Here is a 21716-nt window from a genome sequence, read left to right on the forward strand (position 1 = left end):
CCAGATCTGCCTTACATCCTGCCGATCCCCTCTCACCCCTGTCCTGCTGGTTGCCTGCTCTCAGACACATCCCCCTGGGTTAAGAGTTGCTGAATTATACATTAGCAAACCCTGAGAGGGAGGACACGATGGGACATACTGTTGAGTCATAGGGGGAAGAGCCAAATAGAAAATAAATTCACGGGAGCTGCTGAAGTAACCAGTTCTTAAACCAAGGAAGTGCTTTCAGACGTGGTATAGTGCTAACTTTCCATCAGGTTTCACACAGTACAAAATTCAGCCCCTAGGTGCGTTACGTCTCCATGTTTTCCTGTACAAACCTGTAATCTGAAATGAGGAACTAAGATCTCTCTGGCAATTCTCAGAAAGTCACGGTAAGACGCTCTGTGCCTACCATCGGTTCTTTGAGTGCTGTCACCCCCTGTTGTCCCAGCGGTATGTTTTTCCACACTCCTGGTCAGTGTTAGGGTGTGTTTATGGTTATCTATTTTATATACTAGCACAACATAAGTAATATTCCAGTCTCCTGCAGTTTCCCCAGTGCCTTCAAAATCAAGACCGCTGAAAAAGAAGGATCCTCAGCCAACTCTTTCACCGCTCTCGGGGTTCACTTAGTAGCGTTCATCCCAAACATCCTCCTCAGTTACCAACAAAGAACAATTTCTCTCTACTTGATATAAATACATAATCCTACTTCTTTCCAGACACAAAGTAAATAATTAGCACTTGTTAAATTAGCACTTAGTAAATTATTAGCACTTCCGACATCCAAATCTGAACCATCTAGTCCCCGAGATGTTTTGCTCTTCATGTCCTTCTGTATTGGCCTTAGCCTCACAGCTGGCATGCAGTCCTCAGCGGGGACTGTGAGACCTTTCGGTGTGACAGCGAGGAGAGAAGCACCTGCAGTGCTCGCGTTGCCACACCTGAGGAGAGGGGAAGACGCTCTGTCAGAGGTGCCACAGGGCTGATGACACCTGTGGGGAAGAGCAGGCTATGGAGCAGCCTTCAGTTCACAGCCCATTGCTGATGTCTGTTAATATCTCCAGCTGATGATAACCTGCTCACAGGCTAATGCAGGTTTTAAAATGATCGATGACCAACAGTGCTCTACCTGGTAAGGACAAGCACTTTTTATTGGGGCGAGTAGAGTCTGCCCCACACTCAGATCGGTGGGGCTTGCCTTTCCAGATGATTGCTGGGTTCCTGACGTGCTTCAGCTGCTGTTGCTGTGCTCTGCCTTGGTCTAAGCTTAGCCCCACGAGCAACATTTAGTCCCTGCTGACCAAAGAGCTCTGTCAGGCTTTTGGGGAGCAGTGTGACCTACGAGAGTGCACGCACCTTCTGAAACAGGCAGGACCCACAGGTAAAGGTATAACCAGCCCCGGGCTTGCACCCTTTCGCTCAGATCTTGGTGCTGACCTGTGGGGCTGGGAGATGCCTGCCTGAGCCAGCTTTGCTTCAGGCCCCCAGAACTGCGTACTGACTGGGTTTTTGTACACACCCTGCAGGCAGCGGGCTCCTAAGGAACAGTGGGAACTCCTGCTTTGCTTTTAGTCACTGAGCGTTCCCTCTTTTCTCTGTTTCAACCAACACAAGAGCTACGCAGGGACAATGTTCCCTGATCACCAGGGAGGACTGTGATCGCTCTGGTCACCATCCATTTAAAATCAAACAGGAAATTAGAATTAAAATGAAGTAAGAAAAGATCAAAGCCAGGATTCTCATTAGGTTCTGTTTCCTGTGATATTTTCTGTATTTCATGTTTCATTTAAAAAGAGTTTTTTTCTCCTGTTGCATTTTTTTTGTGGTAATCTTTTTAGAAGGTTTACTTCTAACTGGCATCAGCAAAAACTTCAGGGGATTGCGGGTCTATTTTTCTTCTGTGTTGCAAGGCTGTAGCAAAGCCAGAGCGTAGGAAGCAGCGAATGCTAAAATTACACCTTGTTTGTATACTTAGCGAAAAATTACCCTGCAGGCTCCAGACACCCGGAGCGTGAGCACTGCTTCTGGAGGCAGGCGCTGGTGGCCTCCCCGTGCCCAGCCATCCCCAAAATGACGGGGGGGGGGTTGCACCTGCTGTTTAGCATTTGGGGGGCCCTGAGAACATGGTGCTTTATAGCTGTTTGTTGAAATACCCAGCTAGGTGACGCTGCCAAGCCCTGTGTGTCTTACGTGGTGTGTTAGGCCGCGCTGCCTCAGTGGCACCAGCTCCCTGTCGGTCCTGTTACTCTAGGTGCGGCCTGTCGTTCCGGAGTTTCTGAAGGAAACCAAGCCACCCTTCCCCAGTTTCTGTCTGACTAGGCTACACATTAGGAAATTTTTATCACCACCAGTGCTTCCTGAAATATCGGCTTCCTGACACGTGCGCCCTGTGAAGAATTTGGTGCCGCTGCAAGGCTGTGGTTTTTTTTTTTTTTTGCTTTGAGGATACCATGGCTGCTGCTAATGGTTTCACATAGAAAAGTATGCTGCCAAGCAGAAAGCGAGGTGTGAAGGTGCCAGGGATGCCTAGCCCCTGCAAGGTTTGTACACAGTAGCAGCTGGGTGAAGGAGAACTAATTAAATTAATTACTCCTTGTGCTTCTCTACAGCACTTCTGCAACAGGGTTTGTGTTCACTGATGTTTAACAGCTGACCTATGGAAAATAAACCAAACCACAAAGTGAAAGGTTGCCTTACCATTACCAGTTCTCCATGCTGTCCAAGATCCCACCTATTTTTTTCTATTTAGAAATTAAGGACCTTCTATGGCTTGACTGAATGTCACTGCAGTAGGCACGTGTCCTTTCCCTTCCCTTTTCCTTCCAGCCTACAAGAGCCAAATCAGTTTAATATGTGCTGCCACAGAAGATTTATTTAAATTTGTTCAAAACAAGAAACCATTGGGTATAGTAATTGCTAAAAAAACAAGCAAAGAAAAAATCCTATGTCAGGATACATTATATATTGAACTTGCAGTTCTAGCATTAGATTTACCATTCAACAGCCAAAATATATACAAACATCTGCTGTGATATGAAATGATTTTTGTATGATGGGTTTTATGAAGGAGGAAGCATTATAGTACTTGCCTTCCTTGGCTAATTCAAAGCAGCCATTCATGGCTTTCCGTATTGCTCTGCACAGCCCAAATGCCACTCATGACATTCTGGGTTGAGTTACAAGACAGGAAAATGCCAACTAATAAAAGTCATCTTTCCAATGTCTCAGTTTTGAGTGCACTAGCTCTTGCGGTCTTCGAGCTGGTCACAGTTTACATTGCTCAGCTTTAAATGGAGATTATCTTGGTGAAAGCCTTTTTAAGTCTGAGATTCCATTTTTGTATTGAAATACCAGATGTCATCCTGAGATTTAATATATTCTTTCCCTCTAATCTACAGCAGACAAACTGTTTGATCTGACACTGCGTGCTGAAGTTATATTTTTTTTCCATGCTGAGTTCTAAAGATCACTTAAAAAACCTGTCAGTGAATGCCTGACAGCTTTATTTGTACTTGCTAATTAAGGGGCCCAATTTGATATCCAAATGGCTCTGGAAAACATTACATTTTCTTTGTCAGATTTGTATTTTATACTCTCATTACTGCTATTGTCTGAAGTATTGTTTTCTCTGTTCTGCAGGAAGGGAACTGGCTCTAATTATTGGCTTGGGGTGGGCAGTTGAGTGGAGGGGACATTCACACTACCTATTTTAAGTAAATTTACCCAATTTGCCATTTAAAGAGCCTCCTTCTAGGCAAGGTAGAGGTAAACAACTTCCCAGCAGCTGAGCTAGACTCTGAGCATCTGTTGTGTGAATACCCACCAGAAGATACACAAACTGGGAAAAGCAGAGAAATACTTCTCGATTCAGCCTGACTTGCTATGTTCACAAGGCCTTGCTGCTAACAAAAGTAGGCTGCTGTTACAACTTTGAAGTGGAGCACGATGCTTTACGTACACCAAGTTATCCCATACTTAGAGTTTTGTGCAGACGTACGCACCTGCTCAGCTCTATATCCTTTATCATTATTACCAAGAGAGGATCCCTTCCTCAGAATATCCTCCACGTAGTGAAGGTAATGGTAGTGGATTGTGAAGGAAGGCAGTGCGGGAATATTTCTAAAACAATGTGTCTTCTACAGAGGCAGTGGAAAGCAGTGTTGAGGAAGACATAAAGTAATTTCAGGAGAGTCTAGTGCTGTATAACATAAGCTCAGGAAATTGTTTCAATGCATACTAAACTTTAAGCACTTTAAGCAAGTGCTTAAGGGACTCAAGTATATTATTAAATGCTTTCCTGAGTCAGAACCAATATCTTATCATTTAAATAAAATTTAGAAAACTGTAAGCGGAGGCAGAATGCAAAATCAAAGTCAAAACCCAGCTTGATAAATGATGTTCAGCCCAGACAGCCTTCCAGAGTGCAGGCACTCTCAAATGTCAGTGTCAGTTAAGAGATGCAAAATATTTCCTTGTTAGAGTGTGCAGCAGCACCATATCTGACTTAGGCTTGGACTTATTTTTATAGCAGTTGGGGGAGAACTACTTTATCTATAGAGTAAGTAAGGCCCTGTGCAAATGTATTTTTATATATTTTAGAAAGTCTACAGGCTAGAATCAGAATGGCAATTATTGAAATTGTTGCCAGTGCAGCTGATGTGCTGAGTTCAACTAAATTACATTTAGATAAACTTGCAAACAGCAGGGTTAGCTACCTGCCATGTTGCTGGAGAAGAAGGTGCTGGAGAAGAGCAAAAATTCTGGCTGAGCTTGTTTCCTTAGCCACAGGATAAAGTATTTCCATTAATTCTGACCTGTCCCACCTGACTAGAATATTTTGTTTCTTTCAGTAGGTTTTTAGTCCTTGAGACTACCCAAGTGCCTCAAAATACTGACTTATGTGGCTTGGTTGGTCTGTATTTGCTTTAATAACAAATGCTGGATGCTGGTACTAATGCTATCACTATAATAATTTTCATCTCAGGACTGGGTGATGATATTGAAATAGTGATATTGAATGTATGTCTTTGTTATTACTCCTTTGTCTTTTCTGTTTTGGGGGAAGTTATCCTTTTATATCAGCTATCTTACATATCTAGATCTGTCTATCTATCTGTTTTTAAAAATATATCAAAACAACAACACCGTAACCAGTTATTTAGCTACAACCTTTTAATATTTATTTCTCCTGTGAGTAGGCTTGTATTTTAAATGCGGTGCTTATTTCACAAAGCTGATCTCTTTCATCTTACATTATTAGCTCAAATGAAAATATTCCCACGTAAAATTTTCTAATCCCTTATAACTCTCTGTGGAGGAAGAAGAGCAAGGGCAGATTCAAAATCTCTGCTGGACTGAAGAACTCAATTCCTGACTGTTAGGCAGTTGGCTAACTCATCTAATTCAAGTACGCGAAAGGGTGAGTAAGCAATAAACCATTTCAAATCAATCCATCTGGCAGTAGGTAAAATAGCTCTAATGAACAACATGTTTACAGAGCACATTTCCTACTCAGTCTAGTCATTTGCAGGATTCAGGCCACAGATGTCACAGGTTGTCTGAGAAGCATTAGATGCAAGGAGATGACTGCATGTGAAAGGGGAGTTTGAGGATAATTTATGGTGATGGATGTTTGCTGTTTATGCTCACTTCATTAGCTAAGTCAGTCTGGATAGCAGTCATGGGACTACTCTGCTTCCCCTACTGCTTGCTGATGGCCATTTGCTCTGGAGTTCATAGGTGAGTGCACACAAGCATATGTTTTTGGCTAGATGATTTGCTTTATGATGACTAAGGAATGCACATGGCATCTGTTCTGGAGTTGTTAGAAGTTGCCCTGCCCTTTGGTACAGAAGCTGGGAAGAATATACTGTCGTATTTCCCTCTTCTTCAGACAGAGGAAAGGCACAATCTCTAAAGTTTCTGTTTAAAATAAAGCAATTGCATTCTGACTTCAGATGCTCTAGGAACTAACAAGATCCTAAGTCCAATCTTAACGTGAGAAGCTTTGTATCTGCCTCAGCCAATGCTATCAGCATAATGTCTTGGCATTATGAATCTTTGGATTGCCTTAGGTGGGAACACGTGTTCATAAATAATAGCAGGATTTGGCTTTTTGTACATAAAATTATTAGGCAAATCAGTAGGAGCAGCAAAACCAACCAAATAGCTGTCTGAAAAGCGAGAACATGAAGTGCTCTATAATGAGCCTGAGCACAAGACAGCTAAATTCACAGCGAGTTAAAAGTTACACTGCAATTGTGGTAGCATACTGTTTAGCAAGGATGAGCCAATTCTTTTGTCTTGTGAATGAGGAATACCACTAAATTTTGCAGTCATAATCAGATTCCTGGTGGATAAATGGACATATGGAAGCATTTATTTGGGCAGGAACAGTTATTTGATTAACATCAGATACCTTCCAGATTTCTAGGAACAAAGGGCACTGCAAATAAATACATATTTGGAATTGTATCTCTCCATTCTGAGTGACAGCTCCCAGGAAATCCTGCAAAGGACAGCACTGAACAGTTAACCCACTCAGGTTGCTTTGCACAGCTTGAAAAGTGCAAATAGCGAGAGCTGAGAATATTACAGTAAGATGAAATATTGTAAGTGACAAAGCAAGCCCCCTTTATAAATTCAAATTGCTGTTCCACAATTTAACACTGTCATCAAGGCACCTCTGCAGGTGACGCCAGATAACCAGTATGCATCAGAAGGAGCTGAGGCTGCATGCCCATGGCACAAGCAGTTCAGTAGTAAAACCACTTTAAAAAACGTGCTCCCACTTCCTTCCCAACCCTCCTTCCCCCACATGTTTTTTCCTTCAGTTATGCTGCACATAATTACATCAGCTTAACAAATTCAGCAAAAGAACTGAACTGACAAAATGCTCCGAGCTTAAGCACAATCCAAGTGCTTACATTGGAAATACTTGTCCTTGAAAAGAAAATTAACTATCCTGGTATAATTGTCCTTTACCAAATAGCTTCCTTATTGTACCTGCATTTTTTAAGCTCGGATAGCTGCAATAGAAAGTGCTCATACTCCTAACTGAGAAACAGAGCTAATAAAACTGTGATGCATAGAAAAGGCCTCCAGACCTCCTTCTATGTTTATTTTGAAACATCTTCTTTCTCCTTGCTAGAGTGGTATGATTCACACTCTGCAGTACTGGGCATCTCTTCATACCAAAGTGGGAAACTGGTGAGGCAGCAGCCCTGGTTGGTCCTCAGCATGCCGAGCACTTGAGTGCTCCAAGCCCTCCTCAAGCTCTTAAGGACCACTCCCTCAGACTTCATGATATCCAAACGTTTGGGGCTGAAGTCTGCTCAAGAAACTCCTTGTGCTTCTCTGGCTATTTACGTCATGTGCATGAGCAAACCTGTTGCATCTCTCCTGTTCCTAGGATTTGCACTTCCCATAGGACAGAATTTCTTAATGTCTCTGCAGGATGGACTGAGCCCAGGATCTGCCCCCTGATCCTGAGTTATTACCGCATGTGACACCACCCTGACTAGCATGAGAGACACTGAGGTGTTGCCATAACACAGGCCATCACTGTTTCCTGCTTTAAATCCTATTATTGAATGAGGTTTGTCTAATTTTAAAAAGTTTAGTTAAATAATACTTGTGTGAGACCTGAATGTAGGCTGATCTGTAACTGAATAATTTATGTCACTATAATTTCCTATACGCCTGTAAGAACCACAAAGCACAGATCATTCCTCTATATTAGATATGAAGAAAATAACTAGGGCGATACTCAAATTTTAGTTCGTATTTATGCATATGTTGTTATTTTATTTTTATCATGGATCTTATGAACGCATTGTTACTTCCTTTCTCCTATGGACTGTCTCATAGTTTTAAATTGACAGCTCCTGGAGGAGAGAGACAGCGTGTGACATGTGAACAGAACCGAAGATTGATAAGGGTATGCATTCATTCATTATAATGATGAAGAAGGAATGAAGATTGACAGTTCAATCACTCATTAATAAAGACTTACGGTATTCTCATTCATGAATGTGTTAGTCAAATTATAAAACATTTTAAAAAGATATTATTATTATTATTAAAATTTGACTTAGTGCTTTCTCCTTACTTGACAGTGTAGAAAAATCCCTATCGATAAACAGAATTTTAATTAGTCTGAAAAATACCACAAAATTACTGAATTTTTTTTTCATTTTTGGAAATACCTTTTCTATTACAGATTGACATGAGGCAGGACTTAAATACTTGATTATTGTAGCTTAACAGACTGCTAAACCTCAGCTGAGCCAGAGGACTAACGCACCATTCCAGACAAGACAGGCACAAACTAAGTTATGTTACTTTGAACCTGCCCTGGTCAGAGGTCTCAGACTCCCAATGACTGAATTAAAACCTCAATGACAGAGACTGATGACAGAGTCCACTGTGAAGGACTTGGCAGAACAGGGTGCAAGCCTTGTCTCACAGAGCATCTCTGTCTACAGCCCCCTTTCTAGGGGCTGCTGCTGGATCTCAGGCTGGTCCGTGTCCCTGTGGGGCAGCCGCACACGGCCCTGCTCCCTGGGGGAATCCAGTGGCGACCTCGTCTCCCATGACATACTTGGTTGGAGTTTGTGTGAGAGCAGCCTGGCCACCCTGCAGTGCGATGGGAAGCAGAGCTGCTGTCTCAGGGTATGTGGTGCCAGCTCAGGGAAAAGCTCACGGACACATAAAAACAGTCTCAGTACAGACGCGGGTAAGGGAGGCAACCAGAGAACCACGTTAAATCTCATCCTGTTACAACTATTCCTCTTCCAAATTCTTTGAGCACCTCTTCAAGCAAATGCTTCCTCTCCCAAGTTAAGACTTAGATTTGTACAATTCACATTTTAACAGCTTCACACCCATTTGTTTCCTTGAATTCATTGCCAAATGGCATTGATTTTTCAGTTTGTGTTATTGTCTGTTTGTGTTCTACAATAAGATGGCAATCTCCTTTCCCTAAAAAGACCTTCCCCCCCCAAACCCCCCTTTTTTTTTTTCTTTTGGCTGTGAACAAGTCATATTTTTTCACTGTTTGCCTGTGAAAATGATTATTCTCTGTTTCATGTTGACTGATTAAGTGAAGTGCAGATATAGACCATCTATGATTTAAAAGAAAATATCCTCTTGGTTCAGCTGATCGGGTGGAGAGAAGGTTTTGTTCCCATGGCAACATTTTGCATTTGAGCCTGCAGAAATGAAGCTGCCTAGAGGCATTTCAAACATGCTGCATTCAAAGAGCTGCTTGCACTCTACAGTGTGTTTTCATTTTTTGTGTACGACAATTGCTTAGCAAACACCAGCGAGACAAAAGGAAAAATCTTTGCATCCCAATATGTTAAACTCGAGCCTGCTGATACGAGGTACGCAGCATCGTGCTGATACAAGCATTGCTCGAACTGCTCCTGTAATATGCACACAGCGAAGCAACCTTGAAGCTTTACTATCAGCTGTCAGAGCAGACGCCACAACTTCAGGTAAAAATCCGTCCAAAGCTCAGGTGTCACTTTTGTAAGAGTTCTTCTCTCACCTTCATCTGAGACAATGCTGAGACATGGCGTTGTGAAAAATAGCTTGGGAACTGGCTAGTAGGCTGGGAAACAAAAACCCCGTGCAGGAGATTGTGTCTCAGAGACACGGGGCTGGAGCATGGGAAGGGCGGTAGAATGCTTGAAGAACGGTGAGATGGGGTGGGAGAAAAAAAGCCTTTCCTAGTACAGGGAGGGGCCGAAGGAAGGCACAAGTGGAAAAAGAGTGGAGGACAAATCCAGTTTAGGTTCAGGTCTTTGCACTTCATACTGTAAAATTTGACCACACACTAGCAGGGGTGATTTTTGTGGATACAGAAGAATGAATTAGACTTCAGTGGTGACAGAGGGACAAGACAAGGAACAGATTTCTCCTCAGGACTTTTGGTTTATTTGTAAAATACTGGGAAAGAAGGACAGGACACAAGAAATTCAAAGAAGTCTTTAAGGGGGGTGGTAGACACTAGCCCTTCCTCTTTGGCTACTGTCTGTCTGTGTTTCACCAACCAAACCCTCCCACTCTGTACAAATCTTGTTCAGGCAGAACTGGAAAATTCCATGTTCTTATCCAAGATTGAACAAGATTGTCTGGGAGGGACACAGACCAGTGACACAGAAGCACGTCAGCACAGAAGCACAGTAATTTTTTCCAGGAAAAAAATGATGGAAAGTCACCCAGGAGCACAGAACTGCAAATGAAATGCACACATAGAATCAATGTTATAGTATTTTATGAATTATATTGTTAACAGAGAGTGATACTTTAATGGGAAATTCATTCACCTTTTGTGTCTGTCTTTGGACACCAGTAAGCAAAGTAGTGACATTAGCAATATTGGTGTTATTGATAAATACTTTAGAGGGAACAGGTTGACAGAGCACTGAGGTGTCGTAGCACCATTTGGTTGGTAACATAAAACTGTAAAATATCCCCAGTATCAGAAGGCAGTAAATTGTTACCTAAAGCTTTTTTGGGGGAAGGAAATAAAAGCAGAGTGGTTTCGGAAGTCTTGTGGAAGGAAGACACCTCAAACCAGGAAATGTGAGTGAGACAGAGGAAAGAAGAAGACAAGAGTATGAAGAAGGCAGACAAGGTTACGCTGAATGCTGGTTGTTCAGTTACTCTCAACCCGAGTTCATCTGAGCTGACCAGTAGGGCTGGAGTAGCTAGCTGTAATGCTGTGATCAAGTGGTACTATCGTGCGTGAGTAAAGCTCTTTGAAGACCAGCAAACTAACATGGCTTTTTCAAACCACGCTTGAAAGTAACAGTACAATATGAATTTTGGAGAAGGAAGTACATCTGTGTAAAGATAAACCGATCAAGGGTCTGTTCGTGGAGCTCACAGATCAAACCCACCAAATCATGCATTGCTTCATGCCCAGACTTCCTCTGAAGAGGCCTCGTATTGCATGAGCAAGATAAATGGGCTAAAACTGTAGGAGAAAACTGGCACACGGGGTGACATAACGAGGAGTGTGCTACGGAGGAACGCAGAGATAGCTTACGGTAACACGGGCACGAGAAAGGGGGGGTGCCAAGAGCCATGCGGAGTCAGAACAACTGATGAAGATCACAAAAAAGAAGATAGTGATGGGATGAAAGAGTGGAAACATAAGCAGTGCTGAAGCCTTGAAATGATATTATCTCAGACAAGACAAGACAAGTCAGCAAAGGTAATTATTATTTACTGCTGTTTGGCCAGATGGTCCTGGAGTTGTATCAAGAATCCCTGCCCACCACATTTCTCTACAGGTCTGGAATCCAAACTTTTCATCTACCCTAAAATGTGTGCGTTTTCAAAATGAAAGGATGGACTCAAACTTCTATAGCTCCAGGGGAAAAAAAAAAAAAAAAAAGCAGAGGTCTACAGTGCGAGTAGTGCAAGATGGGGGCAGCAGTATTCCTGCTGTTATGAGAAGACAAATAAAAAACACACCCTGAGGTGAGAGATCTAATACAGCTTTTGAAAGGTATGGGCGTAGGGGTCTATCTCCAGGGCAAATGGCTCAGCTTTTCACTTTCAGAGGACAAAAGCTCTGGCTTTGAAGAGGGGAAACAGCTTTCCAACAACCTGTTGTTAGAGATCGGGAGGAGGCTGCTCTATGGAAACCCATGGACGGGAGCCAGCTTTCAATGGGTTTTGTCTCATCAGGAAGGTAGATTGCTATGAAACCTGTTCTAAGACATTGAACACTCCTAATGGATAAAAAGCAGAGGTACTGAGGACTGGGGTTTAGGGTACTCTAAGAGCCACACACATGGATTTTAAGCATTACAACACTCACATCTTTGGGTTCCAACCGTCTTTAAAGTAGCCTCAGAAATCTCCTTCAGAAAAGAAGTAATTTGAGAGTGTATGTCTGTTAATGAGTGTAACTACAGAGAAAACAACCCAAATACCCAGAATGGATTCCCAAATACCTATATGGCTATGGTCCAGGATGATTGCTCATGTTCTTATTCCTCTTGACTACCCAGTTTCATTTATAGGTAAACTAGTAATTTTATCAAGCTTACACAATCAGTCCTCGTGCAAGAAGGACACTTGCACTTCAATGAGAAAATGTCTGGAAGAAAGGAAAGCACAGACCGGGATGACAGCACACACATTGAGAGGGGTTTGTCCCTTGCTGTTTTACACTGGGCAGTGGATGAGAACAGTCAATGACTGTAGCAGGTAGTGTTGTTGGAAATGCCACAGACTTTGGTGAATAATCACCATAAACTCTGTATTAACCTGCCAGCAAATATTCAGCCACTTAAGCTAGACATCTCCTGTCCAACTACAAGTGTAAACGTAATGACAGTTTGATCTAGCTTCTTTGCTTTCTACTTACTAAACAGCTTGCTGAAAATTAATTTACCATGGATCACTACGCGCTGACTGGACTGAAGTTTCATGCGTGTGTGAAATCTGTTACTTGAAAACTTAACAGGGCACAGGGCAGAGCTGGAACAATGGGTTGCCATGAGGTAAGGCACCAAGAGTAACACCCGAAAGGACGGGGAGCGCCTGGTTGTGTCCCCCCGAGGCCCAGCACAGCCTGGCCAGCCGCCGGGCACGCAGCTCGCCCCAGGGTGCGCGGCTGCATAGGTGCAGGTTCAGGGCGCTGAGCCGTGATTCACCTCCACGCTGGGCAGCAGGAGCCTGGGGTGCTTGTGCTTAGCGTTAATACAGAGGGTGCGTTATAATTAGCGCTGAGTACCCCTCGGGATCAGCTTCTATTTTAGCTCGAGAACAGCTTGTAACTCCGACAGCGTACTACAGCTTGCAGGGAGAGTGAACTGCTGCTGGAACAGGTGTAGTTTGCTTTGGGTGAGACTCGTTTTGCTGCAGGACCAGCACCAGGATCCTGCCAGCAGAACGAAGCCCTCAGCCCACCCCCGCCCGGCGAAGCCCCCCCTCAGCGGCTGCCTCCTGCGGCCCAAACCACGCAGCCGGGACCGCGGGGCGCCCAGGGGCTGAAGGGACCCCGGGTGGTGGTGGGGGGGGGGCTGAAGGGACCCCGGGAGGCTCGGGGCTCCCCCCGCGGTGCCCGGGGAGGGCTGCGGCTGCCGGCCGGGCGGGAAGGGGCCGGGCGGAGGGGGCGGGTGGGCCCGCGTGGGCCCGGCCCCCTCACGGCCGCGCTGCCTCGTGCCGGCCGCCAGCCGCGGCGCCGCCGCCGCTCCGTGAGGGCGAGCAGCGAGGGGCCGGGGGGTGGGGGGGGGCTCCGGGGGCCGCGCCGTGAGGGACGGGCAGCGCCCGGCGCCGCCTGCCCGGCATGCAGCGGAAGGTAAGCGCCCCGCCGAGCTGCCCGCCGCCGCGGGGGGACCCCGGAGCCGGGGGGCGACGCCCCGAGGGGCCGCCAGGGGGCGCGGCGGGACGCGGTTGTGCCCCGGGCGGGGGCTGAGGGGCGAAGCTTGAGCCCCCGGGGGGGGGGGGGGGCGCGGCGGTCCGGGGGTCGGAGCCCCCGGGGGAAGCAGAGCCGGCCGAGGGGGCAGCAGCTCCCCGTCTGCACGCTCGTGCCGCGAAGGCGCTGCTGGAAGCCCTCAGGAAATCAGCCGCAGGTCTGAGCCGGGAGGGGGAGGTCGGCACGGCAGCGCCGGAGCTGCCCTGGGGCTGCAGCCGAGGGCCGCTGAAGTCGGGCGGAATGCTGCTCCCGGCGGAGCGGGGCGTGCGGGCAGACCTCCCAGCTCCCCCCCCGGCAGCCCTCCGTAACCACGAGCTGCAGGTGTGTGCGGAGCGGGGCCGCAGCCACGCGAGCTGGCCGTAACGGGGAGCTGGCGGAGACACGCCGCGGGGGACCGCTCAGCCCCCCTGTCCCGCCGCCGTGCCCGCCCTGCGCTCCTTCCGCCTCGTTTCCACAAACGTCGCCGCCGCAGGCTTAGCGCTGCTCGCCCGGATCCGCAGTAGCTACGACAGCTGGGGTAGCGAGGCGTCCCACCGGACTGCCGCTGAAACACGTGCGGTGTCTCTGGCTGCTCTCCGTGGCGAGCGCAGCGGTGACAGCCCGGTGTGCCCGGTGTGCCCGGTGTGCCCGGTGTGCCCGGTGTGCCCGGCACGCTGACGCGGGGTGTGGTGGCTGCACCTCGCTTGGCGGAGCCTGAGCCGTGCAGCACGAACAGGGAGAGCTGGGGTCGCTTGCCTTTGTCCTGGAGAAGAGCCCTCCGCTGAGCCAGGCTGCCAAAACCCGGCGTTACTGATCTCTTTACAAATGTTCCCGGAGCGCTGTGTTGTACTGTTGGTGTTAATTATTACGGAGTTATTACACGGTGTGGGCAGACTGGGGAAGAGGAAACTGATGAATTCTGTCCCAGCATTGTGAATAACGTGGAATGGATGCTTCATGTGAATTTTCCTTCTTCCACTGCCCACCACACTCCTTTGCCTGCTAGGAGGAGGAGTGCAGAAATCATCGAGATCTGAAATTGAGGGCTTTGTAGAGGTCAAAATGACCTCAGGAACCGTGGATATGAGATATCTGAGCCCTGTTTCTTTTTCATACTTAATTCGTAGGCTGCCCAAGGGCTGATTCGCAGTTGGAGGGTTGCTCTGCCCGGTGCCCTCCTGCTCTGTGCTGCATACTCAGCCAGTCGCCCGTCCCAGAACAACCTCTGGGTGAATTCAGGGCTGCCTGTGCTGAATCCCTCTGCTGTATCAGAAGAGCAATACAAAGAGAAGTTACACTAAGCTAACTTTAGGTCAGAAATGATAAAAATAGTAATTCCTAATTCTTAGGGAACACCTTGGGCTAGTGAAGGCTGGATGAAGAATCTTCAAAGAGAGGGAGGCTTCTAAGAGGGAATCTTCTAAGAGAGGGAGGAAAAAGTAGCAAGAAATAAGAACAACAATTGCAGACCTCACTTTGGATCACAAGTGCCCAGATCCTGTTTTAGGCATCCAAATGGAGAACTTTCTTACTGGTTTGTGGATCAGGTCCTTGGCATGTCTTGGTAAACCAGTAATCGTGTTGGCAGCCAACAGATAAAATTAATTTTGTGCCACGGCTGAAGCGTGAAACCACAGTGTCACACTCTTTATTCTCTGCAGTTCCAGGAGGTTCTTTCATCTGTGACATGGGGTCCTCATTCTGCATTTTATCTGTTGGGAAGGGGAGGTAAAACAGGGAGAAGCCCTGGTTTTGTTGTTCCTCTGTTGCTTGGTTTTGCGGTAAGAAGAGGAAGCCTCGCATTTGGGACCTCTCTGACTGTGCTGTCACTAAATGCACTCGGTGTTTCATTGATTGCTTCAAAAATAAATTAAGCTGGAGAGAACTGGGCCACTGAGTAACAAAGCTGAAATGCTTGCGCGGGGCTTAGTGCGGGTCAGCGGCTCAGTGTTAAATCCACACTCTGTTTAGATCGAGTTTTCCACTGCCACCTGTGCTCGTACCGGAGCAATAAATAGAAAAGTTGTTTCGAACGTCTCGGAAGCATAGTGAAAAACCATGCTTCTGCAGCTGAGCTGTGTGTGGGGTGACCTCTCCGTGGGGGCACCCCTGGCTCCTGGGGCGAGCCGATCTGCCTGGGAAGCCTGCCTGCTCCCCGTGCTTCAGCCACCGCAGCGGGGCAGGGGGACCCGAACCCTGCAGCGTTAGGCAGGTGCTGGCCGGCACCTGGCTTCCAGGCTGAGGTCTGGTGCTGCGTGCGGTGGAGAGCTGTGCGGTAGGGATGGGAGGACACCACGGGGAAGGAGAGGCAGTAGCGTGACGCTGTTAGTCTGCTGCTTTTAGGGCTTTCTGCTGAACCTGGAGCCTAGCCGAAGCAGCTCTTGCTGTGTGCTCCTGCTAGGGAGCAGCTGAGACGCCTCTGCCTGCCACCTATCTCCTTCTGCACCTCCAGCTACACCAGCTTAACGTGTTCTCCACGAAGGTTGTGCTTTCCAGATCCTCTGGGTGTGCGTGAGGTCAAGGTTTCCAAATTCTCCTTGCGTCTTATTTGAGGTGCTTTACGGGAGTCTCACCTTTCCAGAGAACGTGTCTCGTATATTGCCTCTACGCAGTCCCTTTTTAGGCTTGAGAGACACGATGTACAGAGCTCCCAGGCCAACACTGCTTTTCCTCCCTCCTCAGGTGGACCAAAATAGTTAAAGATGCCCTAGGCATTTCTTCATACTTTCTTGCTTTTACGAATACACATTTTTAAGAGCTCCATTGCTTGGCATCTAGCTGCAGCAGCAGGATTTATAGCTTAGGTTGGTCTACTTGATTTCGTTCCTAGTGGAAAGCCTGTTGCTTTTTCTCCCGTGTGCCCCTCACTTCTCACTCCGTTCTGTATTAGTATGGAAATACCAATGCAAATATAAGCAGGAAGAAAATCCCTGAGGTTTTCTCCTGTTTTTACAGACCTCCCCCTCCCCACCGTTCAAATAAAATAGATCAGTGCTCCTGCTAACAGAGGCAAGCTGCTGTTAGACGGCGCAGGGAGGCGGTAACAGGTAGGAGAGGAGACGAGAGACTGCATTTCCAAGCAACGAATGGAAAACCGGTCCTTCAGACCTCAGCATTCTTACCTCTTTGAACTTGTTTCTCTTTCAGCTTCTTTTACCAGATGTACCTGTCTTAATTTATCATATTAGGAGGTAATTTATTCAGCCTAGGCAGTCTTTTACCAGATCACTGAAGTACATATTAGATATAAATTTGCATTTGACGCTTTTATTCTCTGTTTGAATATCACCACTGTGTATCTTGTTCGTTTTCACTGGGGAAAACATAAGCCCAATTCACCTGTCAAATTCCGCTGGAGCTGCTTTTTCAGGCATGATGTACCTACCACTGGAAATTAGTGGAGGTCTAACACATCAACAAGAAATTAGTATTTTGTGACAGCAAAAGGAAGTCATTAGCGCAGTGAGAATATACTGAAAATCCGAGCTAAATAAAATGTGTAACGAAGGTGAATTTGTCTGTCACTTTTGTTTTTATTAGGTGTAATTTAACGTTCTTAGATTTTTTTCCTTTTTTACCTCTGACCCTCAGTAATCATGTGTAGCTGTGCTTGTAGGTACGGATGAGGGGGGGAGGAGAACAGGCTGCTTGGTGATGCTGTTTAATTCATAAGGCGGTTAGGAGGGATATACATATCTTGGCAGGTACAGATCAGCGCTGCATCTTGCTATAGGTTTTAGTCACTGGATATTTGAGCAGAATGAAAGTTATTTTTAACCGAGTTGTCATTGTCTTTTCTCAACAACCTGTGCAAAGCTGTACGTGCTGGGACAACTTGGGATAATGGGAGTGGGTGGCTCTGTAGCTCTGCTGCGGAAAGAAGTGTCCTTTTGGTGGTTTTAGTTGCTCAGAGATTGTCTTCAGAGCACTGCCAGTCAAAAACGACACTTCAGGGTTGAGGTAATAATGAGGTTTTCCTTATTCAGCTGTTTTGGAGGTTCTGCTATGTTGGTCGCCCTCGGGGAATGCAAAATGTACTGCCAGGTAAATCCATGACAACAGGTAACTTGCTTAAGCATTAGGTTTATCCCAGCTGACATGCAGGCCGTTCGACTGGGTAAGGCGCAGGGCATCCCGGACTGAGGGAGCACCGAGTACATTCGTGCTCCAAGCGCAGCAGTGGGGATTTCAGCACAGGTCTCCTGCCTTCCTGCTGGGCTGCTGGGGGAAACGGGGCAAATGGGTGATCTGAGATTTCCCCTGGAGCTTGGGCGGGCTGTCACTGGGAGGGTTTCAGTGTACTTTGGCAATTCTCACAGTGAAAACGGAGCTGCCCGGAGGAGTTTAAGTGCCTAAAAGACTGCAGGATTTGTGTGTGAGGATTTCAGTGGGACATCAGTGTTGGTTTTGAAGGACTAAAGACAAAAAGATTCCCTACCTTTACCTCCAGTACCTCTGCTAGCTAAAGAGTTCAGCTTTCCCATCGCTGGTTCGTTTTCTTTTTTTTTTCCTTTCTTTTTTTTTTTTTCCTTTCTTTTTTTTTTTTTTCCGTGACTCAACTGATTAGCAGCTCTGCCTCTCTACCAACAGTGAACCAACAGTGAACATGATGCAAATATGGACGTGTTTGCATGCATTGGGAAATTCTTGCCTGAAAAAGCAAAGGCTTGAAGCAGGAACAAGGCAATAAGGGGGACCAAGGCAGTGAAGCTGAGGCTTCAGGTTCTGCAGTAGTGTGTGCTGTGGCGGGCAGCAGGCGAGAGAAAGGCGATTCGTTCTGCGCTGCAACGTGAGTGGGGTGTTTGAAGGGTAGGCTGGTGTTTCTGCCAGTGTCAGAGACCTGAAGTTGGAAGTGTCATAGTGGTATACGTAAAAGTTGCTGGGCTGTCTCAAAAGTATCTGCCATCTATTTAAAATGCTTAAAATTATTTTCTTAAGATTCTAGAGTAAAATTCTTAAAAGTTGGGCAAAAAGGAGCCACTGTCTGATGGAATGACAGTGAGGTTTACGTATTGTAGTCCCCGAGTTTGCTTTTGAAAATGAGATTTAAACGAGTGGCATGCTTTTCATTGTCGTCTTACTGGCCATACTGTTATCTGCCACCTTTGTTGGGAAGCAGAGGGGAGAGCAAGGAGTAAATGGCTTGGAGAGGAAGAATTCAGGAGTGATTCAGTACTGTTTCTTCCTTTCGGTAGAAGTTCCGGGGGCACCAAATGAAACTGTCAGGCACCAGGTTCAGAGCAGAAGGTATAGCTGTGGAGCTCCTTCCCGCTGGGTGTTGTGGAGGGCGTGAGTTGCCCTAGATTAAAAAACAAAGCCAAATATATTCAGAAAGAAGAGTACTTCAAAACTCTCTGAGTACAAAGTTAACACTTCTGGCTCAGAAAGCCCTCGGCCTGTAGATCCCTAGCAGCTGGCAGGTATTCTAGGGAGCATCATCACACCGTTACCCTGGGCCGGGAGCCTTCCCTAAGCGTCTGATGTTGGCCACTGTTTCAGCCAAGATACAGGTATGGATTTAATGTGAGCCAGCGCCACAAAACTGAGCTTTGTTTTCCTGAGGGGTTGTTTGTGAGATGCTGAACCCATTGGAGTCATACTGTTGGTTAAGCAGGTCAGCTGGGAAATGCTTTATGGGTCTAAGCTGAGAATGTGTGCATGACTTAGGGCTGAGGTGGTGGGAAAACAAACAGAGGAAGATTAAAATCTTTTATGCATATCAGCTTCATTAAGCTAAAAACAGCAGGATTTTTTAAAAGTCATTTCTTGTGTTAGTGGCCTGGACCTGACTCCTGTTCAGGGGGATGGAAGTCAGAGTGTCTGGTTCCGGGTTTCTCTATAGGCTGCCCACACCAGGACCAAGATTTTCCTGGCTTCATGTTCTGAGCTTGTGACAAAGCAGAATTTAGCATGAAAGGTACCAAAAAGGGCAGTTAATACATTTTCCTGTAGATGTTTCCCAGTGTTGGGGTGTTGTCCTGGTGAGAAAACAATAAAATCTTAACTTTTAAAAATATGTATGAAAAAAAATCTCCAGACATGGAAGAAAATAAAAAATGTGTTGATTTACCTTTTTGTTTGTGAGGGTGGGGGGGAAAATTTTGCCTTCTTTAACAAAGTGTTTTGTTTTTTTTTCCCCATTTCCATTGCTTGGGGGCATGCCTATGTTGGTTTGAGCGGCCAAATAAATGGAGTTAATAGGTTCACCTTGGTATGAGTTCCTGGTAAGTAAGCCACATGTCACTATGCTTTCCTGTCAGTCTTTCCTGCAGTAGTTAGCAATTAGTGCAAAAATGGATTTCTCCAGTCTAACACACAGCAGAAGTACATTTAGAAATTGGCATTGATATTTTGTGTTTCTGTCTCCAAGGCTGCCTGTTTCCTCTTGGAGAAAAAATGACTCCTGCTCTGGTCAGAGTGCTGCCTGCTGGGTCTGCCCAGCGCACCAAACACCAGCACCCCCGCTTCCAATAACTCAGCGGAGATCGAGCAAATCTGCCTTTGTCCTGGAATGCTGCAGGGATGACCGGGTCATTTGATAGCGGATCCCATGTGGTTTGATGACAACCGAGGTCTCCTTAAATTGTAATTCGCACCTTACAGATGTATTCTCTTGCCTGCTTTGCGGTAGGACTTGTAGGCCAAATACCCCACAGGTCTCAGAGCAGAGGATTTTTGTGAGCTCTAAACCTGTACTGACTGGTTTTCAGCGGGAAACAGCGCCACTTCTCTGTTGTGCGCACCATTTTCTGTAGCCTCAGCTATGTTTTGCAAGCAGTGCCAGGCATTCAGGGTACCTCCTCCACATCACCCGAGGAGGCATTTTCCCTCCTTAGAGGACAGGTTGCACCAGCCTGCCCTGGGTATAACGACAGCCTCCCTGACACAGGGCTTGCGGCTCGGCGCACGGGGCCTTGGGCTTGGTTTAACAGGTACTCTGTTTTCACCGGGTAGCTGATCTGATGTGTGATTTTTAGGCAAATTTATTTCATCTTTTGTTTTATCTCTGTGGTCTGTCTTGTACGTGTTGGTGAAGAAACTTTTTCTCTCACTGAAGAGCATGTAAGACTTTCCAAAACCTTTGATATTCTCCAATTTTAATGCGAAAAATGGCTAGGGCTCACCTTTTTTGCCCTGCTGTAACATCTGCGTGTGCTCTGGCAGATCTCATGTGGATTCAGGACACACAAAATGAAGACAACGGCTCTTTGGTCACTTTTTTTTTTTCCTGCATTTGAACAACTGGTCTTAAGCTATTGTGTTTAACGTAGTGGAGCATGACCTTGAATGCCAAAAACCATTTTAAGAGAAAATGCCTCACTGGTCCACATTATTTTTGTCAAAGAAAAAAAAAAAAGCTACTTGCAGAAAATGTATTTCTGCTGAAAATATAGAATATTCCCTGAAAAACTAAACTCTAGTTGAAGTCTAGTTTGATTTAAAGCTCTTAATGCACAATGGAGAGTCGAAATCTTTTCCAGAAGGGAAAACTGTATTTTTCCCCAGCAGCAACATAGTAATAATGCTTGCTAGTTTGATTTAGATATTCTACTGTTTTGTAAATAAGTAAGTATTTACATCTGTTTTTTTCTTTTTTTATTATTATTCATCTTGGACATTTGGTAGCATGTAATTATTCATACCAGTAACTGAATTTACAAATCCCCTCGTAGTTCTCTATCCTTTTCAGATGCAGTAAAAGCTGTTCTGTTAGATGTTCTCTTCATCTTTTTTTTTTCTTTTTTTTTTTCCCCTGCTTATTTCTGGAGAGATGAATAAATGTACTTTTTAATGCATTTCAATTACCTTACTTTTTGTTGAGATATATTTTCAGGTAACACAATTAATTAAAACTCCATTAACTGTTTTAAAATGAAATATCCCCTAGTGGCAGGTCTTTGGTACTGGCCTACTTGAGTTAATGATTGCAAATGGATGTATAATACGCATTGACTCGCTCAGAATTAAAAGAGGATTTTTGTCCTTTTTCTTGCTCTTTGATGTATAAAGGACGCCTGAATAAGTTTCCTTTGCTTTCTACCATTTAGATTCACTTAATTCTGGTCTTCCTGTGAGTTAGTTTTTAGGGCTAATTTGTGTTATTTTGTTGAAAGCAGGGCTGGTTGTACAGATTTGGCATACCATCTGAGCAAATGGATTCCCTCTGACCTTTAATAGCAAAGAATTAGGGAACGTTTTCTAAGTCTTTTGACATTTGCATTAGCTCTCAGCTGAGGTGCCCAGCCTTGCAGTGGAGAAGCTGTGTCCGCTCTCGGATGCTTTTTTCCTTTTGCTGTCGGGCTGATCT

At 45.7% G+C, this 21716-nt stretch overlaps 1 protein-coding gene and 1 long non-coding RNA gene across 2 annotated transcripts in view; both read left to right on the plus strand.

Annotated features, from left to right (window-relative positions):
* The first annotated feature begins 1214 nt into the window (after window positions 1-1214).
* LOC308195491 lies at window positions 1215-8013 on the plus strand. Its single transcript, XR_013951541.1, has 3 exons — window positions 1215-1366; window positions 5307-5404; window positions 7136-8013. It is a non-coding gene; the product is annotated as an uncharacterized lncRNA (long non-coding RNA).
* Window positions 8014-13207: 5194 nt separating this feature from the next.
* TMCC3 (transmembrane and coiled-coil domain family 3) overlaps window positions 13208-21716 on the plus strand; it is a 141218-nt gene continuing 132709 nt past the window's right edge. Inside the window, exon 1 of the mRNA XM_080592959.1 lies at window positions 13208-13312. Coding sequence (XP_080449085.1) covers window positions 13301-13312 — 12 coding nt within the window. The 5' untranslated portion in view covers window positions 13208-13300. The remainder of the gene's footprint in view (window positions 13313-21716) is intronic.

Source organism: Anser brachyrhynchus (assembly GCF_964034855.1).
Source record: "Anser brachyrhynchus genome assembly, chromosome: 1".
NCBI lineage: Eukaryota > Metazoa > Chordata > Aves > Anseriformes > Anatidae > Anser > Anser brachyrhynchus.